Source organism: Lissotriton vulgaris, chromosome 5 (genome assembly GCF_964263255.1).
Source record: "Lissotriton vulgaris chromosome 5, aLisVul1.2, whole genome shotgun sequence".
Lineage (NCBI taxonomy): Eukaryota > Metazoa > Chordata > Amphibia > Caudata > Salamandridae > Lissotriton > Lissotriton vulgaris.
The window spans coordinates 61,738,957-61,757,281 of NC_141693.1; the positions used below are offsets into that span (position 1 = coordinate 61,738,957).

The following is an 18,325-nucleotide window of genomic DNA, read 5'->3' on the forward strand; positions in this document are numbered from 1 at the left end:
AACCTCCAGAGTATCACTAGGTGCATCTGTCTGACCCCTCTATTTTTTGTGTACAGTCTGGAGTTGTGTGTTGGTGATTAAAGCACCTTTCATTTTTCGAGTAAAAGCACTGGCTGGACAATCATTTAACTGTATTCTGCTTTAGAGAGTTCTTGGTTTCTAACCTCGCACCTTCTCCTTGAGGAAGACTCAGACAGCTCGACTTCACTACTCTGAGAGTCAAGGGGTGAGGGGTTCACTGGGTGCTCAGTCTTGGACCCCACAGTAAGGTGAAGCCCCCAGACACCAGTGGTAACAGGTTCTCCTTGTTATAGTTTGAGTCCAGTTACCCCAGATTGACACAGAGCTCCTGGAAAAACTTTGACAATTGCGAATATCGAAAATTGATCTGTTTAGCATGTTTTTGTAAATGTTTTGCTGGTAATAATAATTTATCACCAGTAAAAATTATTTTTAATCTGATAATGTTAATATTTGTACTGAAGTAAACCAAAACTACAACCCCAGAATTCATAAGGATCTTAAATGAATGTCTAGGGCTTGGAGGACCATTTCTCAGTGACGTCAGCTGCAGCAATTGGTAACAGCAGGAAGGTTTATATAAATAGAATACCAGCGCTACAAAAAACGATTGCGTTTGAATTAATGGATCTAAAGAATCTGGCCAGAGCCGGCTTTAGAATTAGAGGCCTCAGGTGCGACAATATTTATTTGTGCCCCTCCGCCCATGACACCATTTCCAAATATTCCCTCACCCCCTCCTTACAACAGTGGCACCCATCTCTGTACAGTCCCTCTCTCATACGCATGTCTTTTGTTTTATAGCTCTACTCATGCCAACTCGTAGGTGTCGGAGTACTTTACAACAAACACACATTAACAGAGGCAATGAATCTTATATGTGTAAATCAGTCTATAGGAAATGTTACACAAACCAATGAGGATTAACGTTCTGTGATCTGCATGTACACGTTCTTTGCAGCCGGCATATTAACCCTCTGCGCTACTTAAGGATGAGTTTGAACTGTGACAAGACAAAACTTCGATCTCTCTCCAGCAGAAACATTATTCACCTGTGTCATCTCGACTTTTTTATTGTTGCCTGAAACCTGCTGGACACACAAGAAAGCAGCAGGTGCTTTTAAAACCCAAAGTTATTTTTGCACACATCACCGCTCCCAGATTAGCGCAGGTGCGGCTGCACCGGTCGCACTGTCCTAAAGCCGCCCTGAATCTGAGTTACATACAGGGTTCACGTGACAACTGTCTTGCGTCTGAGATATTTAATAATATCCTTGTTATTGGGCGGGGCAGGAATGGTTTCTAGGGTCATGTTTAAAAACAATCACTTTCAATAAGTACTTCACAGCGCTATAATGTGCATATTAATGTCAAAGCTCTGCATGCCAAAGTAATACACATTTTTGAAGTTTAAAGAGACTTTATCATATGTTACATGATGTCTGGTGCATGATTCACACAGCAAACATTTCCTGCCCTTGTTTTAAAAAATATACAAGGAAAAGAGATTTGTAGCAGTCAGTTTCACATGAGGCTTCTGGGTGTCATGGCAACATGTGGAAGATTCTTTGGAATGTTGGTGTTTGAAGATTCTTTGAACTGTAGATGACAGTTGGGGGGAGGGGGGGGGGGGGTGGGGTCGCTCTCACACCAGCCTCAGCTCCGCTCTGTTCCAGAGATAGAAGTACGGGAAGAGCCTCTGTGTGAAGGGGGCCTGCGGGAAGGAGAAGAGAAGCTCCATGGAGTCAGCATTGTACAGGGACAGCCGCCGCTCCTCGTAGTCCAGATACACCCCCAGCTTCCGGGGCTTCTCATGAGGGGACAGAGGGGCCCAATGGGAGGTGAGAGCCCAGTACTGCCCCCCACACCCCTGCACAGCCCAGACTCCCCCCTCAGCTGACCATGTGATCCCCCCCTTCCTGTTCACAGACTCTGCTGCGACCCCCACATGCCACAGCACCCCCTCCTGCAGCAGCTGCACCTCCCAGTAATGTCTGCCGGAGGTGAACCCCTCACTCCCCAGCACACAGCCCCAGTAGGTGAATCTCTTGGGGGTGTCCGGCAGGGTCTGTGCTGTGCCCGTCCATCTCACTCGTCCCCCCCCCTCAGACAGGAGGAGCTCAGGATGAGCCGTGTCAGGATCCAGAGTCACCATCACTGCAGAGAAGAGATTCAGAATTAGAGATTTAATGACGCAAATAAAGGCTGTAATTACTGCTTCTGTTTTACATATGATTAATTTACACCACATCTGGAAGGAGCACGCAGCGCTAGAGAGAAAAAATGAAACACACGCAAGCAGAGGCTACAACAAAACAAGAAGGGGGGTACCTTTTATAGTTTACTTTTGTGAAACCGAATAAAGTTTATTTGATTGATTGAACAAGAAGGGGATTTCCTTCAATTATAGCAGAGGTTCAAACTAACAGCCAAATAGTACAGAGGGAAATCGAGACAATTTTTTTTTTTTTTTTTAAAGAATCCAGTGACTGCTTTACTTACATATCACAACGAGGCAAGTGGATTACAAGCCTGCTACGTGCATTTTAACCTGGTTTTTCCGAAATAACACCCAAAACTCTAAAAATATCTTTAAAATCTGTTACCTCCGCAGAAATTAAAACTAAAAAATCTGCCTTCCAGTGTGAGTACTTGGCGAAAAGGAGCTTCCGAGCCATGGAGCGAAGCCAAACTCAGGTGTTTAGCTCATTGAAGTCATAATGACTTAGGGATTTTGAAGTCTGAGCTGGATACATTTCCTGAGGAACTGTATCTTAATTCCACTGGGCCACTGGCAGCTAAATGTGTAATAGAGCCAAACACTGTCCTGACAAAGGGCAAGGTTAGGCAAGTAATAGTTGAGGTGCACCAACCATTTAATTCCAACGATAACAGCTTTAAACCTCAACTTTCAGGCTTGGATAGCAAGGATCCTGTCCAGGGAACAAAACAGTAAAATACTAATGGTATTTCTCTAATAGGGCTGTCGAATTCCATTCGAGTTCTGGAGGAAGACTCAATTGGATGAGACCTTTCCACTCACAGGTGGAGCCACAGGCAAAGCCTGTGTTGATACAGAGAGAAGGAATACCTCTGGCTGCCCCCCCCTTATCACTGTCTCCAGACATCTCCCGACAAGCTGAAGTACTGGACCGCCACTTCCCTTGTTGGGGAGGAAACAACAACAATACGTGGGATATTTTGCTTAGTTCATTTCAGACTGTCATCGAAGCCTTACCGTACCAGTCTAGTAAGTCAGACATCTAGATGGACTTATTGAATACAAAAGCTCTCTATATTCCAGAGGGCACAAGTTGACACACAATATGTTCCTGCTTGTGTCTGCAGTCCAGTTTTAGATAAACTGGCATCCAGCAGCGGTGCGTCCATTGGGGCGTAGGGGCGTAGCCCCACCAGCCACCATGGACCCGCATTGCGGCCGCCGGCCGCAATCCTAGTAACTATCTTCTAAATAAAATACAGCCGCCGGCGGGAATTGCGCAGGGGGTGTGGCCTGCTGCAGCTTGAGTGACAGTCCACACTCCGCGGCGCTGGGGAACTTACAGCACGCATGCTTGGGAAGGTTGGTAACTTTCTCAAGCATGCGCACTGTAAGTTCCCCAGCGGGACCCAGGGGTGCTTGTTTACTGCCACAGCCCGGGCTTCCAAAGGGTGACAGGGCGAGCCGGAAATGTGCCCCCCTAGGCAATCCTGGCGCTGCATGCAGCGCCAGGATTGGCTGGTCCAACGCGCAGCATCCATCATTGGATGCCGCGTGTGGTGGGGGTGGGACATCCTGTCAAGTTAGAGGCTCAGAGCTCTGCCTCTCGCGAAAGATCCATGCCAAATCGAATGTATGGCCTGCGACGGACTCACAGTGCTATTATCACAACAGTAAGGGCAATGGCACACGCACACGTCCATCTCTGCACACACAAGGACAGACCCACACATCCACCAACGGACAGACAGCGCCTACCCGACGAAGTAGGCGATGATGAGGAGCTGCACGGCCCGGCTGATGACGCCGATGGTCCAGCTCTTCACCACCACGGACTTGGTGGTCTCGTAGGTGAAGAAATCCGCGATGCAGGTCATGGTGAGGAGGGGTGTCCGGGGGGGCTGGCAGCCTGGGGGTCTCTGTACCTCACCGGGGAGGGGTCCGGGGGAAGGAGGCAGCCTGGGGTCCTTGAACCTCACCGAGTGGGTGTCCCGGGGAACAGGCACACGGGGGTCTGTGTACCTCTCCGATGGGGTGTCCGGGGGGAGAACAGGCACACGGGGGTCTCTGTACCTCTCCGATGAAGTGTCCAGGGGCGCAGGCAGACTGGGATCTTTATACCTCACTGAGATGTGTCGGGAGATAGGAGGCACCTGGGGGTCTTTGTACCTCCCTGGGGTCCACCCGTGGTGAGGAGGAAGCCTGGGGTCTTTGTACCTCACCGAGGCGGGTATCCGGGGGGCGCAGGCAGCCTGGGGTTTCTGTACCTCACTGAGGTCCACCCGTGGTCAGGAGGCAGTCTGAACCTTCTGTTCTTCACCCGGGGGTGTCAGGGAGAGCAGACAACCCGGGGTCTTTCTACCTCTCTCAGATGCGTTCGGGTTGAAAGTGCAGCCTGAGTTTTCTACCTGACGGAGGTGCTGTCAGGGCCAAGGGGTTAAGAGGTTCTGTGGGAGCTATCCGTGGCGAGGCAGGAGGGGTCCGAGGTGAGGAGGCAGGAGGGGTCTGAAGAGAGAGGCAGGAGAGGTCCGGGAGAGGAGGCAGGTGGACCTCTCTACCTCACCGAAGATGAGTCCGGGCTTGTGATGCAAAAGATGTCCCCGGCGAGGAGGGAGGAGGTATCCTGGGAGAGGAGGCAGGTGGTGTCCGGGATGAGGAGGCAGATGGAGCTCTCTACCTCAGAGTGAGTGAGTTGGCAGGAGGTATCCCGGGTGAGGAGGCAGGAGTTATCCCGGGTGAGGAGGCAGGAGGTATCCTGGGAGAGGAGGCAGTACCTCTGTGAGGTGTTCGGGTGGGAGCACTTCTCTCTCACTCACTGTCTTTATTCTGCCCAGGCACTCTGTCTTCCCCTCCGCTCTCGGTACCTCCCCCTGTCTCTTCTTCTGCCCCGTCTCTGTCACTCTCCCCTTCTTGGTCTTTGCCCCGTTATGTCCTCCGCTCTCTCTTCATCTATATTAAAGAATGTCTCTGTGCACGTGCGCCCTGCTCCTCCTTGTGCCTCGCGCTCTCTTTCTCTCCTTGGTGCCAGCTGCCCTCTCTCTCTCTCTGTCTCTCCTCTGCCCTCTCTCTGTCTCTAGTCAGCCCCTCGTCCTTTGCTTCTGGCGGGGTCCGTGCTCAGCCTCCCTCCTCTTCACTCCCTCTCTCCGGGACGCGCTCACTCGGCTCTCCTCCCCTCTTCTCACACTCACCAGGGCTCCCCTGACTCCTCTCCCCCTCCCTTTTTCTCCTCCCTCCCCAGGATGTCCTACCGACCTTGGAGCTGGGGAATCAGGTTTGGGTCTCGGCTTCGGCTCTACAACCTGTGATTCTGGGCAAATTACTTAATCTCCCTGTGTTTATCGAAAATGATGTGTATTGTGGATTATTTCTTTCCTGTCTAGCCGTTCCCAAAGGGTTACGATGCACCCTTTTGAATCCAAAGACAAACCCCTCCTGTGTGGAGTGCCCCAGGGCTCTGCCTTGAGCCCTCTACTGTTTAATGCTTATGTGGCTCCTCTGGCCAAGGTAGTTGAATCCTGGGGCGTAAGGGTGGTCTCCTACGCTGACGATACTCAGCTTATCTTTTCCTTTCGAGACCATTCTGACTCCCTCTTCTCCAACTTTAGAAACTGCCTTGGTAACATATGCTCCTGGATGTCAGCCAATCACCTTGCCCTTAACACCGACAAAACCGAGGTTCTCTTTTTCAGTAAAAAATCCCCCCCCCCTGCAACCCTCTGGTGGCCTACCATTCTGAATCCCCCACCCTCTCCCGTGAAGGCAGCTCGTAACCTGGGCTTCATTTTTGACAACTCTTTGTCCGGAAATGCCCAAGTTAACAAAGTGGTAGGGGCCTGTTTCTCTAAACTTCGCATGATCAGAAAAATCTTCCCCTTCCTCCCTCTATCCTCACGCAAAACCGTAGTCCAGGCCCTTATCATCACCCATCTAGACTATGCTAATAGTCTATATGCAGGTGCCCCGCACTATCTTATTGACCGCCTGCAAATAGTCCAAAATGCGGCAGCCCGGCTCATCGGTAACATCCCTGCCCGTACTTCAGTCAGAGCCTACCGAGAAGAACTTCATTGGCTTCCCATTTCACGACGCATAGACTTTAAAATTCTGATCCTGACATTTCGGGCTATCCATGGTACTGGCCCACTTTATCTGAAAAAGCGTCTCAAGATCTCTGTTTCAGCCAGACATCTCAGATCCAATAACCTTCGTCTTCTGTTGGTTCCTAGATTCAGGCTTTCTCGGACTGGCGGCAGATCTTTCACCGTCACTGCCGCCAAGCTCTGGAATAGCCTCCCCCTTGACCTCAGGTTCTGCGAATCTGAGCCAGCCTTTCGCCGCAAACTCAAGACCTGGCTGTTCACTAGGCGGTAGGACTTGGAACTGTCAACTCCTTACCGTTTCCCATTTTCTCTGTGAGATATGATCTTGGTTACTCCTCATGGGGACAGTTATGTAATCTTAGCGCCGGGACACCTCCATCGGAGGTAGCTGCGCGCTCTATAAGCTCCATAAATAAATAAATAAATAAATAAATTGTGATTGGTGTTCATGTAAAGCGCTGCAATACCTTCTGGTCGAGTTCGCGCTATATAAAAACTGCAACAACAAAAAAAGCGGATGAAGGATGGGGTTACAAGTACAAACCGAGTGGTATGCGCATGGGGGAGTGTGACGCAGTGGTAGACGGTGCACAGGGCATGGGTGCCATAGAGTGCAGGAGGGCAGAGAGTCGATCATAGCTCAGTGAAAGTGGGAAACTTCGCAGAGTGGGCGTTTTGTTTTGTTCTGCTTTAAAATATGCTGTGGAACCTTGCATGGTCATTCTGTGGTTATACTGAATAAGCAGCTACCTATGTTATGCCATCTATTAATGTAATAACTGCACTTTCACAGTTGCTTTATTAACCTTCCTGCTTTCTCAAATTTGCTTGAAAATGCACGATTTTTCTCCTTTGTTTTCGCTACGGTGCTGTATGCAAATCACTTTGCGCCCCACCACTTTGCAATGTCACCCACCGCCCCTGCTGGCATCCCTTCCAAGATTTGTAGACTCTGTTTTGGACGACATTAAGCTGCAGTTAAAGACAACTTCAAAAATCAGTGGACATTACCAGACCAACCAATTCTGACAATTGTGCTTCAAATAATAAAGTTCCTTGCCAAAAAAAACCAACACAATTAGGAAAGGTTACAGTGGAGTCGAGTGAAGTAATTTCGGAACAGCAGCGAGGTAGAGCCGAAAGGTCTTTAACTAGCAGGTGCCACAGAAGAAGTGAAAGCTGTGGTGTCTCTCTGCTTTGTCCACCTCGCAAAACTAGTATAGATCTGGGAGAACCAGTAACCCATATTACCCATACTTTGTTAAGGTGCGACCCACTTGAAGACATCACACAACTGACTAAAAGACAGCGTCAGAGGCTTAGGAAAGCACATTACAAAAAGTCACATTTTGGGAAAGAGTGGATCGCATGCTAGTCAGTCTGGTCAAGTCTACCCAATTTTAAAAACAAGCATTGGAATAGCCAATAGGTCTCGCCTTTGGGACCTTATAAGTGTTTAGCGATCGCTATTGCCATTTCTGTTACCTTATATTTAATTAGTATTATTTTATGTATAATTGAACACCAGTATTAAAAAAGAAATGACATAAAAAATGCTGCAACACATGTCTACCATGAAGACGAACCTTGTGGGATGTTTCCGGGTTATGTGCACTTTTGTCAGTGCTGGGGCACCTTCAAATCAATCAGAGTACTTGTAGAGCGCGCTACTTACCAGTGAGGGTCTCAAGGCGCTGAGGGGGGGGGGGCTCCTCCTGCTCGAAGAGCCAGGTCTTGAGGAGTCTTCTGAAGGCGAGTAGGTCTTGGGTCTGCCGTATGTGGGTAGGGAGGGTGTTCCAGGTCTTGGCGGCGAGCTATGAGAAGAATCTGCCGCCGGAGGTCATTTGTTGGATGCGGGGGATAGCGGGAGGAGCGTGTCTGGCGGAACTAAGCTGGCGGGTGTGGGTGTAGAAGCTGAGTCTGCTGTTAAGGTAGGTTGGTCCGGCGTTGTGGAGTGCTTTGTGAGCGTGAAAGCAAATGGCAGTGATGATATACTCAAGCTTTAAGTCCCTTGCATGTGAATAACAAAGAAGCTCCCATTAGGAGAATATACCATGCGCTATCGAGAAACAGAAAAGGGCCTTGTGTGACATTGTGTCACTGCTGTTATATTATTTATATGAAATACTGATAGAGATATCAAAATAAAAAAGATTGTTGTTTGGGCCTTTAAATTCACGATGGGTAAACCCGCATTACAAGCCGTGCTGTCACCGAATTAGTAAATGTATTTAGGGATCCATCCCAAACTGAATTTGTTTTTGCATCGACCACAAAGGGGTTCATTTTTGCACAAATATTATGAGCATTAATGATCGAATAAAAACAAACCTGCTCTTCGTTATGTAGCTGTATATTCATTCATTCATCTTACAGGGAAAATCAAATACAAGCATTGGAAATGCAATAGGTCTCACATTTGTTTGGGTTAGAGCTAGTGGCATTGTAAATGGCAATGTGCTTTACCTGTGTAATCCGCAAACAGTGTGATCAATGGAACATTGATGACATCCCTTAGGCACTTAATCTGGTGTATTCCTCCAAATTAGTCACAAAATAGTAAATACGTTTCAACCATTATTTATTTTCACTTCAGAAAATGGTATTCATTTCATATCCATTTGCAAAGTTTTTCCAAAAACAATCCAAGTTCAAAGATATATGTTATTGGATCCCGCTCCAATGCATTTCGGGCAACCGCCCTTCATCGGGGAGCATCTAGAATAAAGACGATATCAGGTTGTAACCCTCATACAAAATGAAAGCAATATCAAAGACGAAGAAAAAGGGGAAAGGTAAGAAAAGTTCCTTAACCCGGTTGGGGCACCGAGGTGCTAGGTGGTGAAGTGTGGTATACTCAATAAGACTTAGCAGTAAAAATAATGACTAAACAGTGGTGTGTGGTAATTCAAGATATTACCGGGTTAAAAAAATGGCGTGTAAATAGAAAGTAAAAAAATAACAAGGATAAAAAAACGGATTATAACAAAGTGAGCTCGTATCTAGATAACGTGTAAACTAGACAAGGGGTGACAGCGCGCCAAATGCGGTGCTCAGAGTTAGCCATTACTTACGATATTGGAAGTGTCATAGGATTCCGGACGCCGAAAACGGCAAAGGTTTAACCGGAAGTGTAAATCCGGTCTTCATAAACAGAAGCCGGGGAAAGTATAGGTCATGTGATCAGGAAGTATGAAACTAGAAAGAGGACTAGAGTAAACGTGGAAACGAAAGAAAGGGACTAAAGTAAACGTGAAGAAGAAAAAAGAAGATCAAATCGGAAGGATGATGCATATGTAAAGCAACAATAAAATAACAAAATTGCACGAATTACATAAATTCAAAGTATGCGGTTAAAGATAATTATCCACATAAAGGAGTCAGATCAGAACCATGTGGCACAAAATGTGCTGTCATTCAAAATTACAAAGAGTCTATAAATAACATGAAAACTCAATACGTTCATTTAAGCCATATGGCTTAATTGAATTAAGTTTGTAAATCCAGTGATTCTCTTGTTGTAATAACATCCTGTTATTGTCTCTTCCCTCTGTCTTTTTAATGATTTCCAATGCCATAAACTTGAGTTGGGCTATGTTATGGTTCATTTCCAAAAAATGTGACGCTACTGATGATTTTAAATTCTTGGTTCGGATGTTAGATTTGTGTTCATTAAAACGGGTCTTTAACTTGCGTTCTGTCTTTCCGATGTAAACCTTCCCACATGGACATTTGAGAAGGTAAATAAGATTGTTAGAATCACATGTGGCCGTGACTTTTAGGTTGATGTTATAGCCTTTCATCGGATGCGTCAGTTTATTACCGGGAATTATGTTGTGACAGTTATTGCAGAGTCTGGTTCCTTTTGAAATCAAAAGCTGTTCCGTGGGTTGTTTTAAAATCTCGCCCAAGTTTTTCCCCCTGGTATGGGCAAATATAGGTCTAGCTTTAAACATGTCTTTAAAGTCTGTCTCCAACTCTAACATTGGCCAATGCTTGAGTATAATGTTTTTAGCAGAATCAATATGGAGGGAAAAAGGAATTTGTGATCCAACCAATTTCCTAAGGTTATATATTCTGATCAGGGGGAGGAAGGATCACTGGTCCTGCATAACTTTGGGTATGCCATAACTGTTCCGAGTAGTCCCAATAAAAAACCCTCATGCATGTGCTGGTAAATAATGCGGTGTTAGGCAGTATATCTTGTTTCTCCGCCGTCCCTCGCACGTGTGTGCATAATCATAGGGTTAGTTTTTTTTATGCAACCTCCACCCAGGAGGCATTACCCATTGTTAAAAACAGTAGTGATCAGTGATTGTGACGTGAAATAGTGATAGAATAAAATTGTCTCTCTTAATCAGAAAAATTATTTATTAGTTCTGTTTTGGAGGCAAAGGATTTAAAAATTAAATCGTTGAACGTGAGTATTTATGACTCGTTCACACTCAGTGAGTGATAAAGGTCGACATGTTTCAGCCCTACTTATGCCAGGTGGGTCATATCAGCTTTCTTCAGGACCGTAGTGCAAAACAAAGACCTCTCACGTCTCTATTTGTGAAAAGGAAAATATTAATGGAACATATCGTTATGTTGCTCCATGGGAGGTCAAATAGTACCTGCAAAGAAAAAAGACATACTAGACACAGGGTAAAGGGTAAAGGGAAACATTTAAGACTATCCAACTGGTTAAATTCACCAGGAACACATAAATCGCACTGTGGCGTAGCAACTAAAAAATAGCAATACTTTGCACTGACTACCCCACTCAAAGAATAGGGTCGACTATCTCATTATTGGCATAGGAATTCTAATGGTTCAATTTGTAGTATGGGGCTTATTGGTAGTATTCAATTTCAAACAATGATAGAGGGCAAGATGGGAAAATATTATTAATTTTGGAGCCTCTCTCTGTTGTATATAGGAGGCTGGTGGAATCCAATTGTAAAATAATATTCACTTTATTTTGGGTTTATTCATTATTATAAGATTGTAGATAGCTTTCAATTCAAGACAACGGTCAATCGGCCTATGCATATATCAACCTTTCCAATGAAAAGTGAAAGTGGTGCATTATGACCGGGTGCCGGTTTTCAAGATCACTCGTGTGTTTTATCAAATGACATAACTCCTTATCAAACATAAAGTGTCATTCGGCAGCGTATTCATGCAATAGTAATGTGTTGCACTCCTTGTCTAGTTTTTACCAGCATGCCGCGTTTTTACACTCCCCACACACACAATCATTTAACATACCTCCGTTTGTGGCTATATTAAGCCTCTTCGGGATCAGGGTGGGTCAGGGAGGCACTCGACAATGGTAAACATTTGTTCAGAATGGGGTACTTAGTTTGTTAATACTTTACGGTTCTGCCGCGTACTGGTCCTCGTGGTACCTCTGGCTCTCCATTAGTTGCTTGTGATGACTCTGCCACCTCTGTTCCCGGAAACAGAAAGCGTTTCCGGGCTATCGTTTATCTAGGTAGTGAAAGCAATGGAGGTAGAGAACAGACTATCGGGATTTCTAAATTCTCGAGTGATGTGTTGTAATTTCATCGTTGGAACGCTCATTTGATCAACATTAAGTTAGTGAGCCCCCGATTTTCGAAATTAAAGTCAATTTTTGGCTCGTATTATCGAATGGACGAAGTAAATACTCAGTTCATCCTCAGAGTTTTTTTGCTCAATCATAGACCAAATGTTAAGATATTGATCTGTGTGATGAATTGATATTGATAATCACAAATCAGGCTATTTCACAGTTGTAGTGTTTGGTATTGAGCCCAATGGTGAGAACCCTCTACTCATAGTAGTGTCTTGGAGGGCGATTATCTATATGATTCATCCACTGTAAATGGTACCCCAGGGTATGTTATCGTTCAAACCATTCAAATCAGTGCCAAGTCTGTGAACCCATCGTTGCTCTTTTTCAAAGAGGATTTTTTCAGCATTGTGATCTTTATTACGCAACGTTTCTAAGACAATCCAATGTAGATCTTTTACAGTATGGCCAGCTTCCAAATAGTGGTTTAAAGCGTATATCCTTAATACAAGACGATATATTACAATCTTCCACAAATAGGAACAAAGAACAGAACATAAAACAACTTTTATATTTGTCAAAACGCAAAATAAACCAAAAACTACACGCCAACACCTTGGTGAAATACCACAAAACTCAGCGCATACCCCGTGGCCTGCGAATTGCATTAAAACCTTCATTGTGTAAAAATTTGAAATCATTCCAGGACCGTTGGTACGCCATATTAAACAAGTGCAGTCTCGATTTGATCCTTCTCATCATAGAAGAATTATCAAACATACTGATCGACCTCGAAAAGGAGATATCTGAAACCACAGAAGAACTCAGTAAAATCATGACAGCAGAGGAATTGGATACCTTTATGAATGACATAAAACAACAACTGGAAAAACACACCCAACGATATTAATGACCGAAAATTGAGAACATTTTGTCGTGATACTTTGGACTATAAATTGGGGGAGGTTTCCACCTGAGCGGAGGTGTATGCCCAAAAGAGAAGAAATCGCCCCTATACCCAAAATACCGAACCTCATCCTCGGATAGCGACACCACAAACCACCAAAGAAAACCAGGACCTCCAACACGACCTGTTGCCACAATTGAACAAACACCAAGCACATCTACGAGCTCACTTAATACCGATTTTTTAGAACAGGTCGTAGAATCAGACGATCCAGGAGGAGCAAAACAAAAAACAGGACCACCACAAACAAGGAGTGTAACTCAACCGAAAAAAGACAACAAGAAGAAACCGAATGTCAGTTAGTCATAAACATATCCAAATACACTTTTACAGAACAGGAGATCAAACTACTCCAAAAAGGCACTTCCTTCGTACCAACGACCAGAACAGATTTACTAGAGCTTGCAGTTAGTACATTCAAATTGATTAGAAAGTTGAAACTACGCCATTTCTTTACGAATATAATGCCACCTTCGGGAGAAAAAGAACCAGATCCCTTAATGGGCCTTAAAACGTTCAGCTCTTTTCAAGCCCCTCAGAGTCATAAAACGATTGATCTATTTGAACAATTGGTCAAACAAGATTTGTTATCAATCAATTTCAAGAGAAGCACGTACAAAAACATCACACAAAAAGATTGCGATACATTGAAAAAAATTGCCAATAACCAGGATATAACTTGCACAAAGGCGGATAAGGGCGGCGCTTTAGTCGCTTTGAATTCGACAATGTATCACCTGAAACTTAGCGACCACCTATCAGATGGGACCACATATTTACAACTTCAAAGCAATCCTACCACAGAATACACGAGGATTCTAACAGAAATTGTTGATAAGGCATTAACACTGGGAGTGATTAACCAAAAAACTAAGAACTTTCTGTTCAAATCCAATCCTAGAAGCCCAAACATATATGCCGTACCTAAGATCCATAAAGATCTTATGGACCCACCAATTCGACCTATTGGATCAACCTGTGGTAGTATACATCAACCCATAGGCCAGTTTTTGGACCGCCATCTCCAACCCATTGTTCAATCTTTGACAAGTTATATTCGTGACACCACAGACTTTTTGAGAAAGCTTGAAGACATTCAAATAGATCCAAACGAAGAACTATGGCTATGTACCGCTGATGTTAGCTCTCTATATACTTCTATTCCGCACCAGGAAGGTATAGAATCTATGGAACAAGCTATTCTGAAACTAGAAGTGGATGAACCCATGAAAGTATTTTTGATGGAATTACTTATGTTTACTTACTTATTAGTTAGGTTTACCCTATATCATAGCTATTTCACATACAAAGACAATTGGTTTCTGCAACTAGTGGGGACTAGCATGGAAAACAGCGCTGCCCCAGTATACGCTAATATCTTTATGGGAGAATTTGAACAGGCCAACATCTGGTCGAATCCAATGTGTAAAAATCACCTCAAAATTTATGTTCGCTACATAGACGATCTATTTATACTTTGGAAAGACACACGGGAAAATCTTGAACTAACGTTGACGACCCTAAATTCAGCCAATCAACGAATCCAGTTCACTTGGACAATAGACTCCAAAATCATAACATTCTTGGATGTTCGAATAACTCTACAAAATGACCAAATTTTAACTGACATCTTTCGAAAATCAACTGACCGCAACAATATGTTACATTATACCAGTTTTCACCAGACATCGCTGAAAAACCACCTACCCAAATCCCAATTACTTAGAGTTAAACGCATCACCTCTGATCCTATTTTGGCAAAAACAAGAATGGATGAAATGATAGATCGTTTCAGAGAGAGAGACTATCCAGAGGAACTACTTGAACAAGCGAAAAAATGAGGTGGATAAACTGGATCGACACAATTTGTTACAACAATTTAACAAGAAAAAGGAGAGTGACCGGATGGTCATAGTATCAAAATATTCCAAAGTCAGCACGATGTTTAAAGACATTATACTCAAGCATTGGCCAATGTTAGAGTTGGAGACAGACTTTAAAGACATGTTTAAAGCTAGACCTATATTTGCCCATACCAGGGGGAAAAACTTGGGCGAGATTTTAAAACAACCCACGGAACAGCTTTCCATTTCAAAAGGAACCAGACCCTGCATTAACTGCAATAACTGTCACAACATAATTCCCGGTAATAAACTGACGCATCCGATGAAAGGCTATAACATCAGCCTAAAAGTCACGGCCACATGTGATTCTAACAATCTTATTTACCTTCTCAAATGTCCATGTGGGAAGGTTTACATCGGAAAGACAGAACGCAAGTTAAAGACCCGTCTTAATGAACACAAATCTAACATCTGAACCAAGAATTTAAAATCATAAGTAGCGTCACATTTTTTGGAAATTAACCATAACATAGCCCAACTCAAGTTTATGGCATTGGAAATCATTAAAAAGACAGAGGGAAGAGACAATAACAGGATGTTATTACAACGAGAGAATCACTGGATTTACAAACTTAATTCCATTAAGCCATATGGCTTAAATGAACGTATTGAGTTTTCATGTTATTTATAGACTCTTTGTAATTTTGAATGACAGCACATTTTGTGCCACATGGTTCTGATCTGACTCTTTTATGTGGATAATTATCTTTAACCGCATACTTTGAATTTATGTAATTCATGCAATTTTATGTTATTTTATTGTTGCTTTACATATGCATCATCCTTCCGATTTGATCTTCTTTTTTCTTCTTCACGTTTACTTTAGTCCCTTTCTTTCGTTTCCACGTTTACTCTAGTCCTCTTCTGAAGTGAAAATAAATAATGGTTGAAACGTATTTACTATTTTGTGACTAATTTGGAGGAATACACCAGATTAAGTGCCTAAGGGATGTCATCAATGTTCCATTGATCACACTGTTTGCGGATTGTTAACTAATCGCCCGAGGGTGATGGGCGACACCTAAGAGCACCTATAAAGTTCAAATTTTCTTTTGATACCATATCAACAGCCAGTGCACGGACCCATGTACTTTATCTTTACCTGTGTAAAACACATTTTATGTGTGTGTATGCATGTGTTGTGTAGTGGAATAATGTGGGTTGGATTGTAATTTTTAGCTGCGGAATTGTGTCGAGTGGATTTGTGTAGTGGAATTATGTGGCATGGTGTGCAGTGGAATTATGCAGATAGTAATTATGTGGTATTGAGTGTACTGGAACTATGTGGAGTGAGATTGTGTGTTATGAGTGTAATTATGTGGAATGGTATTTTGTGTTGAATGATGGGATATTTACTTTTATTTTAATATCTTTTCTTTCAAACACAAATACAGTGATGAACAGTAAAAACTGTACCTCAACAGAAAATGTTCCCTTCAGTGTTGTTAAACATGGGGCAGTAGTGTGAAAACACGATCAGTAGCAAGTCTTAGGCTGACTAGAAAATGCCCTGTTTAATCCCTTATTCAAGATCAGTGTTTAAGGCAGCATGGAAAACAATCAAAACAATGTATTGCTGCAGTCAACAATAAAACCTGAGCAAAAAAGTCTGTTTTGTACTCGTCAATAAAAGTCACTCATAACCAATATCTTGACTGATTAAAGATAATGCTTGATGTCTTTGAAACTCCACCAATACACATAATCAGACATTAAAATGAGCGAGAAGGTTGCACTACCACAACATGTAGATGTCACTCAATTAAACAGCAATATTCCCACTGTCAGCAAACATGATTTTAGTGAAATCATCAAAAATGTTGATAGTGATGTTGATGGAGCAAGGATTCGCACGTAACGCGACTTGCTCTCTTTCATGAACCTCGCCTAAATCGTAACCGTACTAACTCCGATTGTTTGTCATTTTATTTGTATTTCCCCAACACACGGGTGTCCCTAGGAGGCTTGCCTATGTGTTTTTCATCGTAATCACGCTTGCACATTAATAAAATGGCCGCTTTGCAGAAATCCAGTCTGCGCATGCGTCGGTCATACCCATGTGATGTGACGCACTCGCAATCTGGAGGGAAAAGTTCGCTCATGCGCATTGGTGTTAAAATGGCCGCTTGTCACTAATCATGCTTCATGCTATCTTAAGCCGCTTTTGTATATGCATCTTTTCTGCACTAACTCTTAAAGCTATAAGTATTATAAAATAAGGGATTAAGAGTAGTTGGTCATGGTGTACAGTGTATTCATTTTATTTTATGTTATTAATTTGTTTTCGCTTACTTTTCATGTACCGCGTAAATGAGGGCCTGGAATTAGGGACCAGAACCATTTTGAAGCTGACGTATCCCTCATCACGTGACCTAAGATCTGGGACGTGCAGCAATGGAACCTGGCCAGTTGGCTATTGAAAAGGGGACTGTCCTTTCCAGACACACCTTCACCCTTGAAGACTTGCTATTTTTACTCTGAATGTGCAACAATGTTGCAAACCTTTTCTTCACTATTGTACTTTCCCACACATATGCCTGGGAACCCAGATGCTAGGGGGAGGGAAAATGTCACGTGAATTACATAAAAGAAATATAGGTGGTACCTATGACCTAACCACCTCCCTTGACCAATCAGAAGATGGGACTTTGTCATTTTGCAACATTTATGGGTGGTCTTGGGGACTTAAAACTGTATAAATAGCCTAGCTTAGCTTAGAGAAATTGTCCGACTTGTCCGAGTAGCAGACCTGTCACTGACCCTACGAACTCTATAGGTGCCTGATACAGAGTGCTGCGGAGCATTCTGCCTGAAATTTTCCACAAACTCCAAGGGGTGGAAATTAGTCCTAAGTGCTAAGCGAAGCACTTTGCTGGGAGATTCGAAAACCCAATCGGGGTTGTTGGCGGATTCCGTGCAGAAGAGGGGGTAACGCTGGCGTTGCATCCAAAGCTGTGAGGGGTTGGTCGTGCCTTGGTGAACCCCGTCCTGACCCAGACCTGAGGGGTATCCTGTCCTGACTGTCCATGAGCTGTACCTGCTCACCTTCTGGTATTTCCTGAATCCTTGAGGGTCCTTGTCCCGTTCTTTCCCAACTGACCCGTGGCCAGGGTTAGTCCTCATTCTCACCTAGGTAAATATTGGCATAGGTGTCTGTCTATACTATACCCTTAACTTTTCCTTTTTCCAATTAAAGCAATCTTGCCGGTGATATTCTCCATATCTCCTTTGAATGTAATTTCATGCAATTGATTATTAGTAAATGTTCCACTTTTACCCTTCCTATAGGACATTGTTAAACCCAACTGTTTATCTAGATTGTTCCACTTATTCCCTTTTTCCCTTAGTATGGTTGCCGTGAAGTTAGTAAAGATAGCATAAGGTTTAGGGATTAGTATAAAGGTATTAGGCCACACATTAGGTCCTCCTCACGTCCTTGCCCTAGTTTAAACCATATTAGCTTAATATGTTTATTATGATTCATGCCCTATAGTGTTCCCTTTTACTCTATGATACTCACACTCATCCATAGTTACATCCTGGTTCTGATTCTAATCATTGATGTATTGCTTT

General features: G+C 43.6%; 1 protein-coding gene across 1 annotated transcript in view; it reads right to left on the reverse strand.

Moving 5' to 3' along the window:
- Positions 1–1,426: 1,426 nt before the first annotated feature.
- LOC147710167 (E3 ubiquitin-protein ligase TRIM39-like) overlaps positions 1,427–18,325 on the reverse strand; it is a 204,054-nt gene continuing 187,155 nt past the window's right edge. Inside the window, exon 6 of the mRNA XM_086920858.1 lies at positions 1,427–2,178. Coding sequence (XP_086776984.1) covers positions 1,667–2,178 — 512 coding nt within the window. The 3' untranslated portion in view covers positions 1,427–1,666. The remainder of the gene's footprint in view (positions 2,179–18,325) is intronic.